Here is a 27,308-nt window from a genome sequence, read left to right as displayed (position 1 = left end):
TATTTAGGTTATTGCCGTATAGTGAAGTGTTAGTATTTAGGTTGTTTTATTGTGAAGTGGGAGTATTTAGGTTATTGCCGTATAGTGAAGTGTTAGTATTTAGGTTGTTTTATTGTGAAGTGGGAGTATTTAGGTTATTGTTTTATTGTGAAGTGATAGTATTTAGGTCAGTGTTTTATTGTGAAGTGGCAGTATTTAGGTTATTGTTTTATTGTGAAGGGAGTGGTGTACCTTCCTGTTGGAGCAGGCTGCTGAGCTGAGGTGTTGTCAAAAAGCTGAGTTCTGGCAGCAACCCTGTCAGGGAATAGGAGGGCAACAATACTTAGAACATAGTATTAGTACTACATAATACATCTAGTATTAGTACTACATAATACATCTAGTATTAATACTACATAATACATCTAGTATGAGTAGTACATAGTACATATAGTATGAGTAGTACATGTTAAATGAAGTGTAAATGTAGTACATGTTAAATGTAGTATAAATGTAGTACACATTTAATGTAGTATACATGTAGTACACGTTAAATGTAGTATAAATGTAGTACACATTTAATGTAGTATACATGTAGTACATGTTAAATGTAGTATAAATGTAGTACACATTTAATGTAGTATACATGTAGTACACGTTAAATGTAGTATACATGTAGTACATGTTAAATGTAGTATAAATGTAGTACACATTTAATGTAGTATACATGTAGTACACGTTAAATGTAGTATACATGTAGTACATGTTAAATGTAGTACACATGTAGTACACGTTAAATGTAGTATACATGTAGTACATATTAATGTACTAGATGTATAATACATGTGAATGTAGAATAAATGTAGTACATGTCAAATGTAGTATACATGTTGTGTATGTAAATGTAGTACACATGTAGTACATGTAAATGTAGTATAAATGTTGTACAAGGCAAATGTAGTATACATGTAGTAATATTAGTAGTATATCGAGACAGGAAGGAGCATTGTTACAGAAGGTCTACAATGCCCTAGGAAGTTCTAGAAAGTCCTAGGAGGTGGTGTACTAGAATGTCCAGGAAGGTTGTGTACTAGAAGATAATAGAAAGTAAGGTGGTGTATATATGAAGGTCCTAGGAGGGCCTGGAAGGTCACAGGAGGTTTTACAATGTCCTAAAAGGTGGTGTACTGGAGGGTCCTAGAGTGTGGTGTACTAAAGGTCCTAGAAAATTGAGTACTAGAAGATACTAGAAAGTAAGGTGGTGTACGAGGTCCTAGTGGGTGGTGTAATGGAAGGTCCTAGGAGGTGGTGTACTATAATGTCCTAGGAGGTTGTGTACTAGAAGATAATAGAGAGTAAGGTGGCATATAAATTAAGGTCCTAGAAGGGCCGGGACGGTCTAACAGGTCCTAAGGGGGGCTTAGAAGGTCACAGGAGGGACTAAAATGTCCTAGGAGGTGGTGTACTAGAGGGTCCTAAAAGGTGGTGTACTAAAAGGTCCTAGAAAGTTGTGTACTAGAAGATACTAGAAAGTAAGATGGTGTACTAGGTCCTAGTGGGTGGTGTAATGGAAGGTCCTAGGATGGGCTAGCAGGTCCTAGGAGGTGGTGTACTATAATGTCCTAGGAGGTTGTGTACTAGAAGATAATAGAGAGAAAGGTGGTGTATATATGAAGGTCCTAGGAGGGCCTAGGACGGTCTAGCAGGTCCTAAGGGGGGGCTAGAAGGTCACAGGAGGGACTAGAATGCCCTAAAAGGTTGTGTACTACAGGGTCCTAGAGGGTGGTGTACTAAAGATCCTAGTAAGTTGTGTACTAGAAGATACTAGAAAGTAAGGTGGTGTACGAGGTCCTAGTAGGTGGTGTAATGGAAGGTCCTAGGAAGTGGTGTACTATAATGTCGTAGGGGGTTGTGTACTAGAAGATAATAGAGAGTAAGGTGGCGTATATATGAAAGTCCTAGGAGGGCCTAGGATGGTCTTAACAGGTCCTAAAGGGGACTTAGAACGTCACAGGAGGTACTAGAATGTCCTAGAAGGTGGTGTACTAGGGGTCCTAAAAGGTGGTGTACTAAAAGGTCCTAGGAAGTTGTGTACTAGAAGATACCAGAAAGTAAGGTGGTGTACTAGGTCGTAGTGGGTGGTGTAATGGAAGGTCCTAGTATGGCCTAGAAGGTCCTAGGAGGTGGTGTACATGAATGTCCTAAGAGGTTGTGTACTAGAAGATAATAGGGAGTAAGGTGGTGTATATATGAAGGTCCTAGGAGGGCCTAGGACAGTCTAGCAGGTTCTAAGGGGGGCCTAGAAGGTCACAGGAGGGACTATGATGTCCTAGAAGGTGGTGTACTAGAGGGTCCTAAAAGGTGGAGTACTAAAAGGTCCTAAAAAGTTGTGTACTAGAAGATACTAGAAAGTAAGGTGGTCTACTAGGTCCTAGTGGGTGGTGTAATGGAAGGTCCTAGGATGGCCTAGGAGGTCCTTGGAGGTGGTGTACTATAATGTCCTAGGAGGTTGTGTACTAGAAGATAATACAGGGTAAGGTGGTGTATATATGAAGGTCCTAGGAGGGCCTTGGACGGTTTAGCAGGTCCTAAGGGGGACGTAGAAGGTCACAGGAGGGACTACAATGTCCTAGAAGGTGGTGTACTAGAGGGTCCTAAAAGGTTGTGTACTAAAAGGTCCTAGAAAGTTGTGTACTAGAAGATACTAGAAAGTAAGGTGGTGTACTAGGTCCTAGTGGGTGGTGTAATAGAAGGTCCTAGGATGGCCTAGCAGGTCCTAGGAGGGCCTCGAAGGTCGGAGGAGGAACTATAAGGTCCTAGAACAGGGGTAGGGAACCTATGGCTCGCGATCCAGATGTCCCTGGTAAATCTGAGCTGACATTGCTTGACACGATAAGTAATGAATAATCCATCCATCCATTTCCTACCGCTTATTCCTTTTCGGGGTCGCGGGGGGCGCTGGCGCCTATCTCAGCTGCAATCGGGCGGAAGGCGGGGTAAGTAATGAATAATTCCACTTGTAATCACAGTGTTAAAAATAATTTTCAAAATATAAAACATTCTCAAGCCTTTTTAGTCCATCCATCCTTTTTTATACCGCACCTGTTCAAGAAGTTGCGTTAATGGTAATAAGTTATTTATTATTGGTTAGGGTGGGGCATGCCCTCCTGGGGATTCTTCAGACCACCAAACATTGACATGAGAGCCTGTTTTAGGGTTCCAATATTGTTTTTGTTTTTTCAATAAGTCTCTCAGTTGCTTTCCAGCAATTGTCTTTTTCTCTTTCGTCCTTTCTCGCGCTCTGGCTCCAGCCCCAACCCCGTCTCTTCTCCTGGCTGCTGCTTATAACACAGCCACAGGTGATTAGATAACAAGGCCCAGGTGGGCCTCCAACGCATCTGTCGCTGATTTCGAGGCCGGTCCTGGCAACAACCCGCTTCGCTGCAGGCTCGCAGGCCACGCCCCTCCACAGTTAGCTTCAGAATAACAATGTTATTACAAAATATAAGAGACCTATTATAAATGTTGGTCTTGCTTAAAAATGCAGGTGTTTAGTTGTGTTTAGTGTTAAAAAAAAATATGGCTCTTACGAAAATACATTTTAAAATATTTGGCTTCTCGGCTCTCTCAGCCAAAAAGGTTCCCGAACCCTGTCCTAGGTGGTGTACTAGAGAAAACATCAATTCTTCATCCTGGCACCAATATTGTGGATTGTTTGGCCAGAGGTGGACCGACAGAAGGAGAACTTTCCTTCCTCCACTATTAGCTGCTCCTTCACGGGCGCCATCACAGGCGTTATTACAAGCATGCACTCGACCCTGCAGGCACCTCGACCTCTGATTCGCGGGGGAGAAGAAGAAGAGGATAAGAAGGAGGAAGAGATAAGGAAGGAGAAGAGGATAAGGAGGAGGAAGAAGATGTGCTGCCAGGTCACACCAACCTGAGATCAGCAGAAAGAAGAAATCAAATCCAAGCTAACTTTATTTCCACTTGATTGATGAACATATGAATATTCATATTTCTGCATGACCATGTTGGAACATGTGAACCTTCTCTTTGAAGAACATGTCACCTTCACGCTGCTCAACTTCCTCTGATTGAGACTACAAATTAGAATATGAAAATATACAGGTTCCATATGATTTATTATATCAGGTAGAAATTACACAGACTATATGACAAAACATACTAGATTGTAATGCAAGATGTTTTTATTTTATTTATTGTAAAAGGCCAATATATGTACATCCATCCATCCATCCATCCATTTTCTACCGCTTATTCCCTTTCGGGGTCGCGGGGGGTGCTGGCGCCTATCTCAGCTACAATCGGGCGGAAGGCGGGGTACACCCTGGACAAGTCGCCACCTCATCGCAGGGCCATATATGTATGTAAATACCTACCCTTATATAAACACATATACAGTACATGCATACATATATACACACATGTATACATATATACACACATATGAATGTATACATATATACACACAAATGTATACATAAACATACATGTACACATACATATACACATATACTGATACATATACAAACCCCGTTTCCGTATGAGTTGGGAAATTGTGTTAGATGTAAATATAAACGGAATACAATGATTTGCAATTCATTTTCAACCCATATTCAATTGAATGCACTACAAAGACAAGATATTTGATGTTCAAACTCATACAATTTTTTTTTTTTTTTTTGCAAAAAATAATTAACTTAGAATTTCATGGTTGAAACACGTGCTAAAGTAGTTGGGAAAGGGCATGTTCACCACTGTGTTACATCACCTTTTCTTTTAACAACACTCAATAAACGTTTGGGAACTGAGGAAACTAATTGTTGCAGCTTTGAAAGTGGACTTCTTTCCCATTCAGTCGTTCAACAGTCCGGGGTCTCCGCTGTCGTATTTTACGCTTCATAATGCACCACACATTTTCGATGGGAGACAGGTCTGGACTGCAGGCGGCCAGGGAAGTACCCACACTCTTTTTTTACGAAGCCACCCTGTTGCAACACGTGCTGAATGTGGCTTGGCATTGTCTTGCTGAAATAAGCAGGGGCGTCCATGAAAAAGACGGCGCTTAAATGGCAGCCACGCTGTTGTAACACTTGTCTTGCTGAAATAAGCAGGGGCATCCATGATAACCTTGCTTGGATGACAATATATGTTTCTCCAAAACCTGTATGGACCATTCAGCATTAATGGTGCCTTCACAGATGTGTAAGTTACCCATGCCTTGGGCACTAATACACCACCATACCCTCACAGGTGCTGGCTTTTGAACTTTGCGCCTATAACAATCCGAATGGTTATTTTCTTCTTTGTTCTGGAGGACACCACGTCCTCTGTTTCCAAATATAAGTTGAAATGTGGACTCGTCAGACCACAGAACACCTTTCCACTTTGCATCAGTCCATCTTAGGCGAGCTCGGGCCCAGCCAAGCCGGCGGCGTTTCAAGATATTGTTGATAAATGGGTTTGGCTTCGCATAGTAGAGATTTAACTTGCACTTACAGATGTAGCGACCAACTGTAGTTACTGACAGTGGTTTTATGAAGTGTTCCTGAGCCCATGTAATGATATTTTTGACACACTGATGTCGGTTTTTGATGCAGTACCGCCTGAGGGATCAACAGTCCGTAATATCATCGCTTACATTAAGTGATTTCTCCAAATCCTCTGAACTTTTTGATGATTTTACGGACCGTAGATGGTAAAATCCCTAAATTCCTTGCTATAGCTCGTAGAAAAATGTTATCCTAAAACTGTTCGACAATTTGTTTACAAAGTGGTGACCCTCGCCCCATCCTTGTTTGTGAATTACTTAGCATTTCATGGAAGCTGCTTTTATACCCAATCATGCCACCCACCTGTTCCCAATTAGCCTGCACACCTGTGGGATGTTCCATATAAGTGTTTGATGAGCATTCCTCAACTTTATCAGTATTTATTGCCACCTTTCCCAACTTCTTTGTCACGTGTTGCTGGCATCAAATTCTAAAGTTAATGATTATTTGCAAAAAAAGCTGTGTTTATCTGTTTGAACATCAAATATGTTGTCTTTGTAGCATATTCAACTGAATATGGGTTGAAAATGATTTGCAAATCATTGTATTCCGTTTATATTTACATCTAACACAATTTCCCAACTCATATGGAAATGGGGTTTGTACACATACACATTTACATATACTTATACACATGTCCATGCATACATACACAAGCTTATACACATAATCTTACATATACAGTATACGTATAAATACATATATATATACACATTCATGTAATGACAATAAATGTATACGTATACAGTACACACACACACACACACACACACTTAAAAACATCTATAAACATATACATACCGGTATATAGATTTTAACATACATACACACATATACACATACACACAAATACATAGACATACAGTATATTGCTAAAAGTATTTGGCCACTCATCCAAATGTTAAGAATCAGGTGTCCTAATCACTTGGCCCGGCCACTGGTATATAAAATCAAGCACTTAGGCATGGAGAATGTTTCTACAAACATTTGTGAAAGAATGGGCCACTCCTGAGTGATTTCCAGCGTAGAACTATCAGAGGATGCCACCTGTGCAACACATCAAGTCGTGAAATTTCTTCGCTCCTAGTTATTCCAAAGTCAACTGTCGGCTTTATTATAAGAAAAGTGAAGAGTTCAGGAACAACAGCAACTCAGCTACCAAGTGGTAGGTCACATAAACTGACAGAGAGGGGTCAGTGGAGGAATTGTGGTTTGGGTTGTTTTTCAGGAGTTGGGCTTGGCCTCTTAGTTCCAGTGAAAGGAACTTTGAATGCTCCAGGATACCAAAACATTTTGGACAATGCTCCTAACCTTGTGGGGACAGTTTGGAGCAGGCCCCTTCTTCTTCCAACATGACTGTGCAGCATTGCACAAAGCAAGGTCCATAAAGACATGGATGACAGAGTCTGGTGTGTATGAACTTGACTGGCCTGCACAGAGTCCTGACCTGAACTCGATAGAACACCTTTAGGAAGGCCAGGTTTTCTCCACCAACATCAGTGTATGACCTCAATGCGCTTTTGGAAGAATGGTGTAAAATTTCTATAAACACACTCCACAACCTTGTGGACAGCCTTCCCAGAAGAGTTGAAGCTGTAATAGCTGCAAAAGGTGGACCCTCATCATATTGAACCCTATGGGTCAGGAATGGGATGGCACTTCGAGGTCATATGTGAGTCAAGGCAGGTGGCCAAATACTTTTGGCAATATAGTGTACATGCATACATACACATATATGTATATACAAATACATACATTAAAATACATACATGTATACACATATACTTATACATTCACATACATACATACATAAAACTTGATTTACTTACATTGAGCCTGGTCTATGGTATACGGTGCTGGCCAGAGCTCCACCCCTTCGTGGAACGTTCATCTGGGGCGGGAGCAGCGGGTGCTCAGTGGGTTCGATGGTGTCGACGAAAGGTTGGAAAGACCCCGAGCAGCTCCTGTGGCCTTGATGGAGAGTCAAATACATTTATCAAGAAGGATTGTGAGGACCTCCATCCAGGTGTTTACCTTCAGACCCCTGCAGAGATGTGAGGAGGTCAGGTGGTCCATCAGCCTTTGGGGCCTTAGCTCTGACGGTGACCTCTGACCCTGTGACTGTTGGCCCCACCTCCATGGCGCTGGACTCGGAGCGTGACGGCAGCGAGTTCTTCACCTGAGCGCAGGACCCAGTGTCCATCTTGGAGGAGGAGCCATGTTCTGAGGAGTGTGAGGACCAAGACTCCATGTTGACTGGTGGTTTGATGCAGTTATCACCTGGACCACAAGGGGGCAGCAGAAGGTCACAGTTGACACATGGACAAATACTTCTAAAGAAATACACCCAATTATATCCAAATACAACACTAGTACTTCTAAAGAAATACACACAGTAATACACAAATACAACAGTAGTACTTTTAAAGAAATACACACAATTATATCCAAATACAACAATAGTACTTCTAAAAAATACACACAGTAATACCCAAATACAACAGTAGTACTTTTAAAGAAATACACACAATTATATCCAAATACAACACTAGTACTTCTAAAAAAATACATACAGTAATACCCAAATACAACACTAGTACTTTTAAAGAAATACACACAATTATATCCAAATACAACAATAGTACTTCTAAAAAAATACACACAGTAATACCCAAATACAACACTAGTACTTCTAAAGAAATACGCATAATACTATCCAAACATAAAACTAGTACTTCTAAATAAATACACACAATAATATCCAAACATAACAGTAGTATTTCCAAAGAAATACACACACTAATAGCCAAATATAACAGTAGTACTTCTAAAAAAACACACACAATAATATCCAAATATAACATTAGTACTTCTAAAAAAATACACACAATAATATAAAATATAACACTAGTCCTTCTAAAGAAATACACACAGTAATATGCAAATACAAAAGTAGTACTTCTACAATAAACACAATAATATCCAAAGATAACACTAGTACTTCAAAAGAAATACACCTAATGCTATCCAAATCTAAAACTTGTACATCTAAATAAATACACACAGTAAATATCCAAATATAACACTAGTACTTCTAAAGAAATACATCTAATACTATCCAAATACAACAGTAGTACTTCTACAAGAAATACACACAATAATATCCAAATGTAACACTAGTACTTCTAGATAAATAAACCTAATAATATCCAAATCTAACACTAGTACTTCTAAGCAAATACGCTCAGTAGTATCCAAATATAACAGTAGTACTTTTAAAAAATACATCTAATATTCACCAAATATAATACTAATACTTTTAAAGAAATAGTCACAGTATTATCAAAATACAACACTCGTACTTCTAAAGAAATACACACAATAATATAAAATATAACACTAGTACTTCTAAAGAAATACACACAGTATTATCCAAATATAAAAGTAGTACTTCTACAATAAACACAATAATATCCAAATATAACACTAGTCCTTCTAAAGAAATACACCTGATAATATCCAAATATAAAAGTAGTACTTCTACAATAAACACAATAATATCCAAATATAACACTAGTCCTTCTAAAGAAATACACCTGATAATATCCAAATCCAAAACTTGTACATCTAAATAAATACACACAGTAAATATCCAAATATAACACTAGTACTTCTAAAGAAATACATCTAATACTATCCGAATACAACAGTAGTACTTCTACAAGAAATACACACAAAAATATCCAAATGTGACACTAGTACTTCTAGAGAAATAAACCTAATAATATCCAAATCTAACACTAGTACTTCTAGAGAAATAAACCTAATAATATCCAAATCTAACACTAGTACTTCTAAGCAAATACGCACAGTAGTATCCAAATATAACAGTAGTACTTTTAAAAAATACATCTAATATTCACCAAATATAATGCTAGTACTTTTAAGGATATACTTACAGTATTATCAAAATACAACACTCGTACTTCTAAAAAAATACACACAATAATATAAAATATAACACTAGTACTTCTAAACAAATACACTCAGTAAATATCCAAATATAACACTAGAACTTCTACAAGAAATACACACACTAATATCCAAATATGACACTAGTACTTCTAAAGAAATAAACCTAATAATATCCAAATCTAACATTAGTACTTATAAGGAAATACACACAGTAGTATCCAAATATAACAGTAGTACTTTTAAAAAATACATCTAATATTCACCAAATATAACGCTAGTACTTTTAAAGAAATACTTACAGTAATATCAAAATACAACACTCGTACTAAAGAAATACACCTTATAATATCCGAATATAACAAAAGTACTTCTAAAAAAATACACACAATAATATACAAATATAACACTAGTACTTCTAAAGAAATACACTCAGTAAATATCCAAATATAACACTAGAACTTCTACAAGAAATAAACACAATAATATCCAAATATGACACTAGTATTTCTCAAGAAATAAACCTAAAAATATTCCGATCCAACACGAGTACTTCTAAAGAAATACACACAGTAAATATCCAAATATAACACTAGTACTTCTAAAGAAATACATTTATTCATATCGAAATATAAGAGTAGTACTTCTACAAGAAATACAAACAATAATATCGAAATATAACAATAGTAATTCTAAAGAAATAAACTTAATAATATCCAAATCTAACACTAATACTTTTAAAAAAATACTCACAGTAATATCAAATACAACGGTCGTACTTCTAAAGAAATACACACAATAATATCCAAATATAACAGTAGGACTTCTAAAGAAATACACACAATAATATCCAAATATAAAACAAGCACTTCTAATTTAAATACACACAATAACATCCAAATATAAAAGTCATACTTTTAAAGAAATACACACAGAAAATATCCAAATATAACAGCAGTACTTTTAGAGAAATACACACAATAATATCCAAATATTAACACTAGTAATGTTTAGTTTTCAGGGTTACAACAAAGACTTCTGACCAAACGCAGCACAGAAGGGGTCCTACAAGTGTCCCCTGGGGGACACCACAGATGACAGGGGGTCTAACAAGTGTCCCCTGGGGGACACCGCAGACCATAAGTGGTCCAACAAATGTCCCCTGGGGGACACCACAGATGATAAGGGCTCCAACAATTGACCCCTGGGGGACACCACAGATGACAAGGGGTCCAACAATTGATCACTGGGGGACACTACAGATGATAAGGGCTCCAACAATTGACCCCTGGGGGACACCACAGATGACAAGGGGTCCAACAATTGATCCCTGGGGGACACTACAGATGATAAGGGGTCCAACAATTGATCCCTGGCGGACACCACATATGATATGGGCTCCAACAATTGACCCCTGGGGGACACCACAGATGATAAGGGCTCCAACAAGTGACCCCCTGGGGGAAACCACAGATGATAAAGGGTCCAACAATTGACCCCTGGGGGACACCACAGATGATAAGGGCTCCAACAAGTGACCCCCTGGCCCCCGGGGGACACCACAGATGATAAGGGGTCCAAAAAGTGACACCCTGGGGGACACCATAGATAATAAGGGGTCCAACAAGTGACCCCTGGGGGACACCACATATGATAAGGGGTCCAACAAATGACCCCCTGGGGGCCACAAAGATGATAAGGGGTCCAACAAGTGACCCCCTGGGGGACACCATAGATGATAAGGGGTCCAACCAGTGACCCTGGAGGACACCAAAAATGATAAGGGGTCCAACAAGTGACCCTGGGGGGAACCACAGATGACAAGGGGTCAAACAAGTATCCTCTGGGTGACACCACAGACCATAAGGGGTCCAACAAGTGACCTCCTGGGGGACACCATAGATAATAAGGGGTCCAACAAGTGACCCCGGAGGGACACCACAGATGATAAGGGATCCAACAAGTGACCCCCTGGGGGACACCACAGATGATAAGGGGTCCAACCAGTGACCCTGGAGGACACCACAAATGATAAGGGGTCCAACAAGTGACCCTGGGGGGAACCACAGATGACAAGGGGTCAAACAAGTATCCTCTGGGTGACACCACAGACCATAAGGGGTCCAACAAGTGACCTCCTGGGGGACACCATAGATAATAAGGGGTCCAACAAGTGACCCCGGAGGGACACCACATATGATAAGGGGTCCAACAAGTGACCCCTAGGGGACACCACAGAAGATAAGGGCTCCAACAAGTGACCCCCTGGGGGACACCACATATGATAAGGGGTCCAACAAGTGACCCCTGGGGGACACCACATATGATAAGGGGTCCAACAAGTGACCCCTAGGGGACACCACAGATGATAAGGGCTCCAACAAGTGACCCCCTGGGGGACACCACAGATGATAAGGGGTCCAACAAGTGACCCCTGGGGGTCACCACAAAGGATAAGGGTTCCAACATGTGACCCCTGGGGGACATCAAAGATGATAAGGGCTCCAACAAGTGACCCCTGGGGGACATCAAAGATGATAAGGGCTCCAACAAGTGACCCCTGGGGGACATCACATATGATAAGGGGTACAACAAGAGACCCTGGAGGACACCATAAACGATAAGGGCTCCAACAAGTGACCCTGAAGGGAACCACAGATGACAAGGGTTCCAACAAGTGTCCCCTGGGGGACACCACAGACCATAAGGGGGACACCACAGATGATAAGGGGTCCAACAAGTGTCCCCTGGGGGACACCACAGATGATAAGGGGTCCAACAAGTGACCCTAGAGGAAGGGGGTCCAGCAAGTTACCATTGGGGACACCACAGACGATAAGGGGTCCAACAAGTGACCCCTGGGGGACACCACAGACAATAAGGGGTCCAACAAGTGACCCCTGGGGGGAGGGTGTCGAACAAGTGACCCTTGGGGGCAACCACAGACGATAAGGGGTCCAACAAGTGACCCCTAGGGGACACCACAGACAATTAGGGGTCTAACAAGTGACCCCTAGGGGAAGGGGGTCCAGCAAATGATCATTGGGGACACCACAGATGATAAGGTGTCCAAAAAGTAACCCCTGGGGGACACCACAGACGATAAGGGGTCGAACAAGTGACCATTGGTGACACCATAGCTCAATGGTCCCCAACCACAGGGCCCGGCTCGATTGGTACTAATCTTTAATTAATAAAAAAATATATATATTTTAGCATTTTTTTTATTTACTTATTTTTTTTATTTTTATTAAATCAACATAAAAAACACAAGATACACTTACAATTAGTGCACCAACCCCAAAAACCTCCCATTTTCATGACAAAAAAATAAAAATAAAAAAAATAATAAGTATCCCGCCCAAACCCGCCCACCACCAGATGTGGTGTCCACATTCACCCACACACCCACACCCACACCCACACCCACACAAACACACACACACACACACACACACACTGACAACATGCGGCTGACGTTAACAAGTCAAACATGGCTGACTACTCACCCTCTGAGTGGACCAGACACAGTGTGTCCATGTTGGGGGCCGTCCAGGGGCCGCTGTTCACACAAATGGCTTTGCTTCTACGAGACCTGGGAGGTTGTAACAGAGGAACGTTGGGGTCCGGAGGTTGATGGAAGATCTGGGGAGCAAACCAGAGGAACAATAAGACACATCGAATAGATAACCAATTAATATACATTTAAGTCCAATACACAATCACTTCAGTTATATTCATGTTCAATACACCCACACACATTTACCCCCGACCATTCACACCCATACACATTCATTCGCACTTTCACCCACCCACACACACACACACACACACACACACACACACAGACACACACACACACACACACACACAAACACACACACGCACACACACACACACACACACACACACACACACACACACACACACACACACACACACACACACACACATTCACCCATACACGTTCACCCATTCACACACACATATTCACCCTCAAACATAAACAGACACACACACACATTCACCCATACTTATTCACACCCACATTCACCCACACAGATTTACCCATTCACACACACACATTCAAACCCACTTTCACCCACACGCATTTACCCATTCACACACAAAATTTTACCCATAAACTTACGCACACACACATTCACACCTACATTCACCCACACACACACATTCACACTCACATTCACCCATTCATATTCAAACCCACATTCACCCACACACATTTACCCATTCACACACACACACACACACACACACGCACACACACACACACACACACACACACTTTCCTCCATTCACACACACATTCATCCACAAACATAAACACACACATTCATTCACACATATTCTCCCACACACATATTCACACCCATATTCACCCAAACACATTTACCCACACCCGTTCACCCACAATCATTTACCCATTCACACAAACACACACACACACACACACACACACACACACACACACACACACACACACACACACACACACACACACACGCACACGCACACGCACACACACACATTCACCCATACACATTCACACCCACATTCACATTCACCCACACACACATTCACACCCACATTCACCCATACACATTCACCCACACACATTAACACCCACATTCACCCACACACACATTGAGACATACAAGAAATACATTTCTTCATTTTATGGACGAATGTCTGACTTTGTTGAAGTTGTCAATCATGATTTCCACCACAATGTTCTGGAACTTGATGTTCATCATGGCGGCCACAGTCTCCTCCTGGGAGCGCATGAGCGTGGGTCCGAAGACCACGGCCAGGTTGGCCACGGTCATCATGTTGGAGTCCTTCTGTGAGGAGACTCTGTGGCAGAAGACAAAGGTGCTGAGGTGGAGGAGAGCTGCAGAGTTGAGGTCTGACTTACACCAGCAGATGTTTGATGAGCAGCTCCAGCATCTCCTTGTTCCTCGAGGGCAGCTGGTGGACCAAAGCATGGACGGCACACACACGGTAGTTCTGGTCCTCGGACTCTGAAAGCAGACGCTGGGTGTTGAAGGTCAGCAAGGAGAAGGTTGCCACAGGAACTTACTGACAGCCATGATGAAGTCTTTGTGCAGCTTGAAGGTCATGAGCGGCTCAGAGAGACACCTGAAGACCAGGACAAGAAGAGGACTTGATGGCCACAGCAGGGTGGTCTGACCAGGGAACACTGACCTGAGATAGTTCTTCAGTCCACTGGTGATGGTCTGGTTGTCCCACGTCTCAGCATCCACCTCCATGTCCACAGGAGCCTTGGACGCTTTGGGAAACACATTTTCTCACAGTGGGATATCTTAATATGACCTCTCAATGGGATCTTCAAATGGGATCTCTCAATATGATCTCTCAGTGGGATCCCCAATGGGATCTGTCAGTGGGATAATTCAGTGGGATATCTTAATGGGATCTCCCAGTGAGATCTCTCAAAATGATCCATCAATGGGATCCCCCAGTGTGATTTCTCATTGAGATCTGTCAGTGGGATCTCCCAATGGGATATCTCAATATTATCTCCCAGTGGGATCTCACAATGGAATCTCTTAACGGGAGTTTTCAGTGGGATATTTCAATAGGAGATCTCAATGGGATCTCTCAGTAGGATATCTCAGTGGGAGTTCTCAATGGGATCCCTCAGTAGGATATGTCAGTAAGAGTTCTCAATGGGATATCTCAACACAATCTCTTAGTGGGATCTCCCAAAGGGATCTCTCAGTAGGATCTCTGAGTGGGATATCTCAGTGAGATCTCAATAGGATATCTCAATGGGATATCTAAATATGATCTCTCTGTGGGATATTTATGTGGGATATCTCAGTGGGAGTTCTCAATGAGATATCTCAATATGATCTCTCAGTGGGAGTTCTCAATGGGATCTCCCAGTGGGATCTCTCAGTAGGATATATCAATGGGATCTCTCAGTGGGATCTCCCAGTGTGACATCCTCACATGCTTCTTAGTGCCAGAAGACATATAACGATGTGACTCGATCCATCATTTTGTCATCTAATCTTTATCAAACAGTGGTACTTGATTAAAGTACATTGTTTTTATTTTAATTATTCACACACAGTGTTACTGTTCAAAATGTAATGTTTCAAAAATACATTATGAATTTGTGAAATAAAACCTCTGCTTTGTTGTTAATGAATACTTAGGTCTATTATACTACTGTATTTTAATGTCGTCATTATAGTGGCACTTGATGCATACTTATGTCTACTATACTACTATATTTTAATGTTGTCATTATAGTGGCACTTGATACATACTTATGTCTAATATACTACTGTATTTTAATGTCGTCATTATAGTGGCACTTGATGCACACTTAGGTGGAGTCCACTACTGTATTCATGAAGGTGCTACTTGGGGTGTTTTCTGAAGTGGGGACAAAAAATGCACAGGCACTGAAACATCATCACCCGTCTGTATATAACATATGTAGAAGTGTATATAATATATGTAGAAGTGTATATAATATATGTAGAAGTGTATGTAACATATGTTCACGCGTATATAAAACATATGTATAAGTGTATATAACATATGTATAAGTGTATATAATATATGTAGAAGTGTATATAACATATGTAGAAGAGTATAAAACATATGTACAAGTGTATATAACATACGTACAAGTGTATATAATATATGTACAAGTACAGTATATACAACATATGTAGAAGTGTATATAAATTCGTACAAGTGTATATAATATATGTACAAGTACAGTATATACAACATATGTACAAGTGTATTTAACATATGTACAAGTGTATATAATATATGGACAAGTACAGTATATACAACATATGTACAAGTGTAAATAACATATGTACAAGTGTATATAACATATGTTATTAAAAGTGTGGATAGTCAACTTAGGAACTCAACTAAAGATGAATGTATACCGATAATAGTAAAATCAACGATATCAGAATCAAAATCAGAATCACAAATACTTTATTAATCCCCGAGATGTTTCAATCCCTTTGGTAAGTACTAGACTTTATTGTCGGTAGCAGTCGGTGTGCAGTGGTGAATTCACATTGTAGGAATTTTAAAGAATTTATTCGTAAATTATGGTGGAAAACAAGTATTTGGTCAACCATTCAAAGCTCTCACTGATGGAAGGAGGTTTTGTCTCAAAATCTCACGATACATGGCCCCATTCATTCTTTCCTTAACACGGATCAAGCATCCTGTACCCTTAGCAGAAAAACAGCCCCAAAGCATGAGGTTTCCACCCCCATGCTTCACAGTAGGTGTGGTGTTCTTGGGATGCAACTCAGTATTCTTCTTCCTCCAAACACGACGAGTTGAGTTTATACCAAAATGGATACATGGATGATACAGCAGAGGATTGGGAGAATGTCATGTGGTCAGATGAAACCAAAATAGAACTTTTTGGTATAAACTCAACTCGTCGTGTTTGGAGGAAGAAGAATACTGAGTTGCATCCCTAGAACACCATACCTACTGTGAAGCATGGGGGTGGAAACATCATGCTTTGGGGCTGTTTTTCTGCTAAGGGGACAGGACGATTGATCCGTGTTAAAGAAAGAATGAATGGGGCCATGTATTGTGAGATTTTGAGCCAAAAACTCCTTCCATCAGTGAGAGCTTTGAATGGTTGACCAAATACTTATTTTCCACCATAATTTACAAATAAATTATTTAAAATTCCTACAATGTGAATTTCTGGATTTTTTTCCCACATTCTGTCTCTCACAGTGAAGTGTACCTATGATGAAAATTACAGACCTCTGTCATCATTTTAAGTGGGAGAACTTGCACAATCGGTGGCTGACTAAATACTTTTTTGCCCCACTGTATATATATATATATATATACACACACACACATACTGTTTCCTGCTGGCTCCACTTTGGACGGGACTCTCGCTACTATATTGGATCCACTTTGGACTGGACTCTCACGGTTAAGTTAGATCCACTATTGATAGGACTTTCACAATATCATGTTAGACCCGGTCGACATCCATTGCTTTCGGTCCCCTGCGGTTTCTCACAGTCATCATTGTCACTGTCACCGACGTCCCGCTGGGGTGAGTTTTTCCTTGCCCTCATGTGGGCTCTACCAACGATGTCGTTGTGGTTTGTGCAGCCCTTTGAGACACTTGTGATTTAGGGCTATATAAATAAACATTGATTGATTGATTGATTAATTTATATATATGACTTGTCCAGGGTGTAGACCTTCCGCCCGAATGCAGCCGAGATAGGCTCCAGCACCCCCCGCGACCCGAAAAGGGACAAGCGGTAGAAATGAATGGATGGATGGATGGATGGATATATATATATATTAGGGGTGGGCAAATTAATGCGTTAATTACGAGTTAACTCATCAATCTATTAACGCCGACAATTATTTTATCGCACATTTGCGTATGTTGTTTACATGCTTTTATTTTGTTAACGCCTTTTCTTAACAAGATGGCGTCGCCCGGAAGGGGTTCGGCGTCGAGGGGCTCTTGGTAAAGATGAAACATTTGGCAAAAATACCGGACAATTCTGCAAATTTCATGGCTGGCTTACAGTGTGGTCACTCCGGGATCACTTACGACCGGCAGGCAATTCTGAATGTGGATAGATCGGGCCGTTTTGGACTGAATGACGCGCGCTTGCTAGACCGGCTAGCTAGCATGGGAATACTTTGCCGGCTACATCCAGCGGCCTGTGAAGCAGCGGACTATATGTGTTGTCTGTTTATTTATGAATAATGCAGACGAGGCGTGTTGGCTGAGTTCTTAACGTTTGCTTTCAGAGCGTGCATATCACAACATACAAGATGCCGTCATGGCGACACAACCTATACCGGGCTACCACGCATGCTCGTCACTCCTGTTGCATGCTGGGTAGGGTAGTTCTTTTTTTCCCTGCCTCATAACATCACAATATAGTACCATGTATATGCGTTCAGTTTATCAAAGCACCAAGCAAACAATCGGAAAATTCCCATCATATGAATTCCTAGATATGGTCATAATTATTTTAAGTGCACTACGCAAAATACACACAACATTATTAATATTGCTACTACGGATAATTTGATCAAAAATTCCCTAAAACAGCCCACTACCTATAATATAGGTTTTTTAAACATAAGATCCCTGACAAAAAAAATGTTTCTGCTGTTACCTCAGAAATTGCCTGTTCAGATGTTATGATTGTGGCTCAGAGATTTGTATGTACATTATATTTATTTTCCATAACAAACAGGATAACTTAAATACCCTGGCAGTGGTAGTAATAAGCTTAAATGTTTGTATTTACATTTTTTGAGTTGATTTTCATAAAATATGCTATTTAACTGCTACTGTTTAACAAGGACTGATTTAAATTGTGTTTGCACAACAAATGTTTCGGCGCTTTTGTTCATGTGGGAGAATATTCCAATAAAGGTGCACTATACACTACTTTTGAATTCATTATTGGGCTTTGCATATACAATGCAGTTAATCGAGATTAATCGGAGAAATAGTGCGATTAACTTCGATTAAAACATTTAATCGTTGCCCAGCCCTAATATATATATATATATATATATATATATATATATATATATATATATATATATATATATATATATATATATATATATATATATATACATACACACATACATATATACATATAGATAAAGAGATGTATATACACACACACACACTTATCATTTGATCAAAAATAAATCAAAAAGGTTGAAATTAATAATTGGAAATTTGGTTTCGGTCTGAAGTTTGGTAACAACAAATATAATTCCTAAATGTTTTTATTGACCTGACTAAATAAAAATAGTTGTAATGACACATAATGACCACTAGATTGAACTATTTCCTTATTTTTATAAGATCTTGTGAAGGTGAAATCAACCATGAGGAAAACTTCTCTCAACTAATGATCACACACAGTGTATCTCCAACCATTACACTTATTTATCCATAAGTATCATTTATCCATAAATTAAATTAAATTAAATTAAACCCAAATATTATTCATCCCAAATATGATTAACCCACATGTGTAGGTCTACTGAGCGACTGTTGGCCTAAGAACAATAGTGATATTCATAAATGATGCATGCAGTTTGTTCAAATAATAACTGTGCTCTACTGTAACTTGTAAACTTTTTTTTGTAGACTAGGAAGACTTTTTATTGTCATTCAAATTTGAACTTAAAGTACAGATAAGAACGAAATTTCGTTGCATGGTAGTGCAGGATAAAACTAACAAACTCATTTATTACTCTAAGTACTTCATTACTAAAAGTAATTTATTACTTTAAGTACTTTATGTCTTTAACTGTGTTCTACTGTAGCTACTTAATTACTCTAAGTACATTAGTACTGTAATTACTTTATTACTCTAAGAACTTCATTACTATGAGTACTTTATTACTGTAACTGTTGTACTGTAACTACTATATTACTCTAAGTACTTTATTACTGTAACTATGTTCTACTGTAGCTACTACATTACTCTAAGTTCTTTATGACTCTGTATTCTTCTGTAACTACTTTATTAATCTAAGTACTTTATAACTGTGTGTTCTACTGTAACTACTTCATTACTCCAAGTACTTTATTAATGAAACTGTGTTCTACTGCAACTACTTTATTACTCTAAGTACTTTATTACTGTAACTGTGTTCGACTGTAACTACTGTATTGTAGCGTCCCGGAAGAGTTAGTGCTGCAAGGGGTTCTGGGTATTTGTTCTGTTGTGTTTATTATGTATTACGATGCAGATATTCTCCCGAAATGTGTTTGTCATTCTTGTTTGGTTTGGGATCACAGTGTGGCGCACATTTGTAACAGTGTTAAAATTGTTTATACGGCCGCCCTCAGTGTGACATGTATAGCAGTTGACAAAGTATGCAATGCATTCACTTGCAAATCACCTTAAAGGCAGTGCCTTTAAGGTAAGTTGGCGATCTGGACTTTTCCCTACGTCCGTGTACTACTCTGAAAAACAGCAACGTTTTAAAAAGTCATACATTTTTCTTTTTGAAACCGATACCGATAATTTCCTATAATTTTAAACCATTTATATATATAAATATATGTATATATATATATATATACATATACACACACACACACACATATAGTAAGTGTGTATGTACTGTAGTACACGTAAAGTTTACTCACAAAAGAAAGTTGACATCATCTTCTGCACTTTGGAGTTGACTCCTCCCACCCTGTACACACCTGTGTTGTTTATACCTGGATACATACACAAATAGACATACAATTATGGACATATAATTACAGATATAAAAAAAGTTAAAGTACCAATGATTGTCACACATACACTCGGTGTGGCAAAATTATTCTCTGCATTTGACCCATCCCCTTGATCATCGCCTGGGAGGTGAGGGGAGCAGTGAGCAGCAATGGTGGCCGCGCCAGGAAATCATTTATGGTGATTTAACCCCCAATTCCAACCCCTTGATCAGGGCGGACACTCTAACTAAACAGAGATATAAACATAAATACAGTGGAACCTCGATTTCTGAACCTAATCGGTTCTTCAACATGGTTTGAAGAAGACAATATAATGTGTGTGTGTATATATATATATATATATATATATATATATATATATATATATATATATATATATATATACATATATATATATATATATATATATATATATATATATATATATATATATATACATACACACATATATATATATATATATATATATATATATATATATATATATATATATATATATATATATATATATATATATAAATATATACACATAAATATATATGAGAAAGTTGAAGAATGCTCATCAAATACTTATTTGGAACATCCCACAGGTGTACAGGCTAATTGTGAACAGGTGGGTGCCACTATTGGATAAAAAAGCAGCTTCCATGAAAAGCTCAGTCATTCACAAACAAGGATGGGGCGAGGGTCACCACTTTTTCAACAAATGCCTGAGCAAATTGTTTAAGAACAACATTTCTCAACCAGCTATTGCAAGGAATTTAGGGATTTTACCATTCTACGCTCCGTAATATCATCAAAAGTTTCAGAGAATCTGGAGAACTCACTGCACGTAAGCCATGAAATTACGGACCTTGGATCTCTCAGGTAGGGCAGCACTGTGGTACAGTGGTTAGTGCATGTGCCTCACAATATGAAGGTCCTGAGTTCAATCCCGGGCTTGGGATCTTTCTGTGTGGAGTTTGCATGTTCTCCCCGTGAATGCGTGGGTTCCCTCCGGGTACTCCGGCTTCCTCCCACTTCCAAAGACATGCACCTGGGGATAGGTTGATAGGCAACAGTAAATTGGCCCTAGGGTGTGAATGTGAGTGTGAAGGTTGTCTGTCTATCCGTGTTGACACTGTGATGAGGATAGATGGATGGATTTCTCAGGTGGTACTGCATCAAAAAGCCACATCAGTGTGTAAAGGATATCACCACATGGGCTCAGGAACACTTCAGAAAACCACTGTGAGTAACTACAGTTGGTCGCTACATCTGTAAGTGCAAGTTAAAACTCTACTGTGCGAAGCCAAACCCATTTGTCAACAACACCCAGAAACACTTTGCTGTGCACAAGCTCATCTAAGATGGACTGATGCAAAGTGTAAAATTGTTCTGTGGTCTGACGAGTCCACATTTCAAATTGTTTTTTGAAACTGTGGACATTGTGTCCTCAGGAAAAAAAAACTGTACTCGAAACAAATTGAAAAAGGCAGCATCTGTGATGGTATGGGGGTGTATTAGTTTCCAAGGCATGGGTAACTTACACATCTGTGAAGGCACCATTAATGGTGAAAGGTACAAACAGGTTCCCAAACGTTTACTGAGTGTTGTTAAAAGAAAAGGCCATGTGGCACAGTGGTAAAAATGCCCCTCTGACAACATTTTTGCAATGTGTTGCTGCCATTAAATTCAAAGTTCATGATTATTTGCAAAAAAGAACAAAGTTTCTCAGTGTGAACATTAAATATCTTGTCTTTGCAGTCTATTCAATTGAATATAAGTTGAAAAGGATTTGCAAATCATTGTATTCTCTTTTTATTTACCATTTACACAACGTGACAGCTTCACTGCTTTTGGGTTTTGTGTATATATATATATATATATATATATATATATATATATATATATATATATATATATATATATATATATATATAGATAGATAGATAGATAGATAGATAGATAGATAGATAGATAGATAGATAGATAGATAGATAGATAGTACTTTATTGATTCCTTCAGGAGAGTTCCTTCAGGAAAATTAAAATTCCAGCAGCAGTGTACAGAGTTGAGATCAATTTAAAGAAAAAAGTAAAAAGTAAATAATGGGGGTTTAAAAGGAAACAAAATAGAGAAATATTACAAAAAGAATAAAAACAATGGGAATAACAATATAACAGTAAAATAAGAATATAACAAGACAAAGTAGGCAGTAGTGACCATGTTATGAAAACGTATTGCACTGTTAATGTTTTGCATCCCCTGTCATCCTTGTACCCCCCGTCCCCCGTCCCAGAGAGGAGTTGTACAGTCTAATGGCGTGTGGGACAAAGGAGTTCTTGAGTCTATTAGTCCTGCACTTGGGATGAAGCAGTCTAGCACTGAACAGGCTGCTCTGGCTACTGATAACGCTATGCAGAGGGTGACTGGCATCATCCAGGATGCTCACTAGTTTGTCCACAGTCCTCTTCTCTGCCACCGTCACCAGTGAGTCCAGTTTCATTCCGATTGTAGAACCGGCCCGCCTGATCAGTTTCTCAAGTCTGGAGCTGTCCTTCTTAGATGTACTGCCCCCCCAGCACACTACCATGTAGAACAGAACACTGGCAACCACAGACTGGTCGTACATCCACAGGAGTTTTTTGCAGATGTTGAAGGAGTGCAGTCTCCTGAGGAAGTACAGCCTGCTCTGTCCTTTCTTGTACTGGTGGTCCGTGTTAACAGTCCAGTCCAGCTTATTGTCCACCCAAACCCCGAGGTACTTGAATGAGTCCACGGTCTGTACCGCAACTCCCTCGATCACAATAGGTTGTGACCGTGGACTCGACCTCCCAAAGTCAATGACCAGCTCCTTGGTCTTTGACGGATTGAGCTGCAAGACGTTCGTGTGGCACCAGACAACAAAGTCCCTCACCAGGTTCCGAAACTCCTCCTCTCTGCCGTCCCTGAGGCACCCGACGATGGCTGTGTCATCCGCGTACTTCTGGATGTGACACAGCTCTGAGTTGTAGCAGAAGTCAGCGGTGTACAGGGTGAAGAGAAGAGGGGCCAGCACCGTTCCCTGGATATATGGATATATATATATATATATATATATATATATATATATATATATATATATATATATATATATATATATATCCATACACACACGCATATACAGTATATACTATACATGTAAGTGTATGTATGTATATACATGAATACATACAAGGTATGTGTGTTATGTGTGTGTGTGTGTGTGTGTGTGTTCCTCAGGGTGACAAAAGTAGACATGACACCATGTCTCAGCCTCATAACATTTCATTCATTCATTCAGTCAGTCATTTTGCATGCCACCATCGGGGGCTGCTATTTAGATGACATCATTTCCTGTAACCACAGAAAAGAGGCAAAGCCCTCTACGTCTCATCCTGTTGACATCCTATCTAAGTCTAAGTACACAAGGGGGGCAGCCATTTGAAAAAACTACAAGGCAGAATTCTAGTGGCATTTATATACAAACCCCGTTTCCATAGGAGTTGGGAAATGTAAATATAAACGGAATCCTATGATTTGAAAATCCTTTTCAACCCATATTCAATTGAATGCACTACAAAGACAAGATATTTGATGTTTTTTTTTTTTTGCAAATAATAATTAACTTAGAATTTCATGGCTGCAACACGTGCCAAAGTAGTTGGAAAAGGGCATGTTCACCACTGTGTTACATCACCTTTTCTTTTAACAACACTCAATAAACGTTTGGGAACTGAGGAAACTAATTGTTGAAGCTTTGAAAGTGGAATTCTTTCCCATTCTTGTTCAAAGCGTCAGTCGTTCAACAGTCTGGGGTCTCCACTGTCGTATTTTACGCTTCATAATGCGCCACACATTTTCGATGGGAGACAGGTCTGGACTGCAGGCGGGCAAGGAAAGTACCTGCACTCTTTTACTACGAAGCCACGCTGTTGTAACACGTGGCTTGGCATTTTCTTGCTGAAATAAGCAGGGGTGTCCATGAAAAAGACGGCGCTTAGATGGCAGCACATGTTGTTCCAAAACCTGTATGTACCTTTCAGCATTAATGGTGCCTTCACAGATGTGTAATTTACCCATGCCTTGGGCACTAATGCACCCCCATACCATCACAGATGCCGGCTTTTGAATTTTGCGTCGATAAAAGAACGGATGGTTCTCTTCCCCTTTGGTCCGGATGACACGATGTCGAATATTTCCAAAAACAATTTGAAATGTGGACTCGTCAAACCACAGAACACTTTTCCTCTTTGCATCAGTCCATCTTAGATGATCTCGGGCCCAGAGAAGCCAACGGCTTTTCTGAATGTTGTTGATAAATTTTTTTCGCTTTGCATAGTAGAGTTTTAACTTGCACTTACAGATGTAGCGACGAACTGTATTTAGTGACAGTGGTTTTCTGAAGTGTTCCTGAGCCCATGTGGTGATATCCTTTAGAGATTGATGTCGATTTTTGAGCGATCAAAGGTCATGGTCGTTCAATGTTGGTTTCCGGCCATGCCGCTTACGTGGAGTGATTTCTCCAGATTCTCTGAATTTTTTGATGATATTATGGACCGTCGATGTAGAAATCCCAAACATTTTTTCAACTGCACTTTGAGAAACATTGTTATTAAACTGTTTGACTATTTGCTCACGCAGTTGTGGACAAAGGGGTGTACCTCGCCCCATCCTTTCTTGCGAAAGACTGAGCATTTTTTGGGAAGCTGTTTTTATATCCAATCATGGCACCCACCTGTTGCCAATTAGCCTGCACACCTGTGGGATGTTCCAAATAAGTGTTAGATGAGCATTCCTTAACTTTATCAGTATTTATTGCCACCTGTCCCAACTTCTTTGTCACATGTTGCTGGGATCAAATTCTAAAGTTAATGATTATTTGCAAAATAAAAATAAAGTTTATGAGTTTGAACATCAAATCAAAGAGATAAAAATACACATATACACAGACATACACATTGAGAAATAAACAGACATTTACACACACACACATATAAATATATTTTATATATTTATATATATATATATATATATATATATATATATATATATATATATATAAACATATAAACAGACAAATACACAGATACAAACAGAGGTATTAACAGAGATAAACAATTAGCTAAATATAGAGATACAAATAAACATAGAAATATACATATGGAGAAATAAACACAAATATATAGAGGTATACATTAAGATATAAACAGAGAAACAAACATAGAGACATAAATGGATATATAAACAGTGAGGACAGCATAGAGGTATAAACATATAGATATACGCATCTAAATAGAGGGATGAATAGAGATAAACATAGATGTGAACATCCATACATTGAGAGATGAACATAGGTATAACATATACAGTGGATCAAAAAAGTATTTAGTCAGCCACCGATTGTGCAAGTTCTCCCACTTAAAATGATGACAGAGGTCTGTAATTTTCATCATAGGTACACTTCAACTGTGAGAGACAGAATGTGAAAAACAAATCCAGGAATTCACATTGTAGGAATTTTAAAGAATTTATTCGTAAATTATGGTGGAAAATAAGTATTTGGTCAACCATTCAAAGCTCTCACTGATGGAAGGAGGGTTTGGCTCAAAATCTCATGATACATGGCCCCATTCATTCTTTCCTTAACATGGATCAATCGTCCTGTCCCTTTAGCAGAAAAACAGCTCCAAAGCATGATGTTCCAACCCCCATGCTTCACAGTAGGTGTGGTGTTCTTGGGATGCAACTCAGTATTCTTCTACCTCCAAACACGACGAGTTGAGTTTATACCAAAAAGTTCTATTTTGGTTTCATCTGACCACATGACATTCTCCCAATCCTCTGCTGTATCATCCATGTATCCATTTTGGTATAAACTCAATTTATCGTGTTTGGAGGAAGAAGAATACTGAGATGCATCCCAAGAACACCACACCTACTGTGAAGCATGGGGGTGGAAACATCATGCTTTGGGGCTGTTTTTCTAAGGGGACAGGACGATTGATCAGGGTTAAGGAAAGAATGAATGGGGCCATGTATCGTGAGATTTTGGGCCAAAACCTCCTTCCATCATTGAGAGCTTTGAATGGTTGACCAAATACTTATTTTCCACCATAATTTACGAATAAATTCTTTAAAATTCCTACAATGTGAATTCATGGATTTTTTTTTCACATTCTGTCTCTCACAGTTGAAGTGTACCTATGATGAAAATTACAGACCTCTGTCATCATTTTAAGTGGGAGAACTTGCACCATCGGTGGCTGACTAAATACTTTTTTGCCCCACCGTATATACATTGAGAGATAACAAATAGAAATAGAGACATAAAGATACAAATATAAACATATAAAGATGTCTCCCTCTTGGAGAGATTTTGAAGAGGCATGGAGTGTCTTATCACTTTTATGCAGACGACTGCCAAATTTATGTGCCAGTTTCAAAAGGCCACATCCCCCTGA

At 39.4% G+C, this 27,308-nt stretch overlaps 1 protein-coding gene across 1 annotated transcript in view; it reads right to left on the bottom strand.

Moving 5' to 3' along the window:
- Positions 1-27,308, bottom strand: part of LOC133537433 (rho GTPase-activating protein 42-like) — a 195,990-nt gene that overhangs the window by 16,167 nt on the left and 152,515 nt on the right. The window contains exons 15-23 of the mRNA XM_061878439.1: positions 20,749-20,823; positions 14,754-14,838; positions 14,629-14,687; positions 14,464-14,569; positions 14,243-14,402; positions 13,037-13,172; positions 7,590-7,835; positions 7,385-7,526; positions 232-294 (exon numbers count right to left, since the gene is read on the bottom strand). Of these exons, the coding sequence (XP_061734423.1) occupies positions 232-294; positions 7,385-7,526; positions 7,590-7,835; positions 13,037-13,172; positions 14,243-14,402; positions 14,464-14,569; positions 14,629-14,687; positions 14,754-14,838; positions 20,749-20,823 (1,072 nt within the window). The remainder of the gene's footprint in view (positions 1-231; positions 295-7,384; positions 7,527-7,589; positions 7,836-13,036; positions 13,173-14,242; positions 14,403-14,463; positions 14,570-14,628; positions 14,688-14,753; positions 14,839-20,748; positions 20,824-27,308) is intronic.

This window comes from Nerophis ophidion, linkage group LG18, assembly GCF_033978795.1.
Source record: "Nerophis ophidion isolate RoL-2023_Sa linkage group LG18, RoL_Noph_v1.0, whole genome shotgun sequence".
Lineage (NCBI taxonomy): Eukaryota > Metazoa > Chordata > Actinopteri > Syngnathiformes > Syngnathidae > Nerophis > Nerophis ophidion.
The sequence above is the reverse complement of the archived record's forward strand: the minus strand, read 5'-3'. Positions and strand labels throughout refer to the sequence as shown.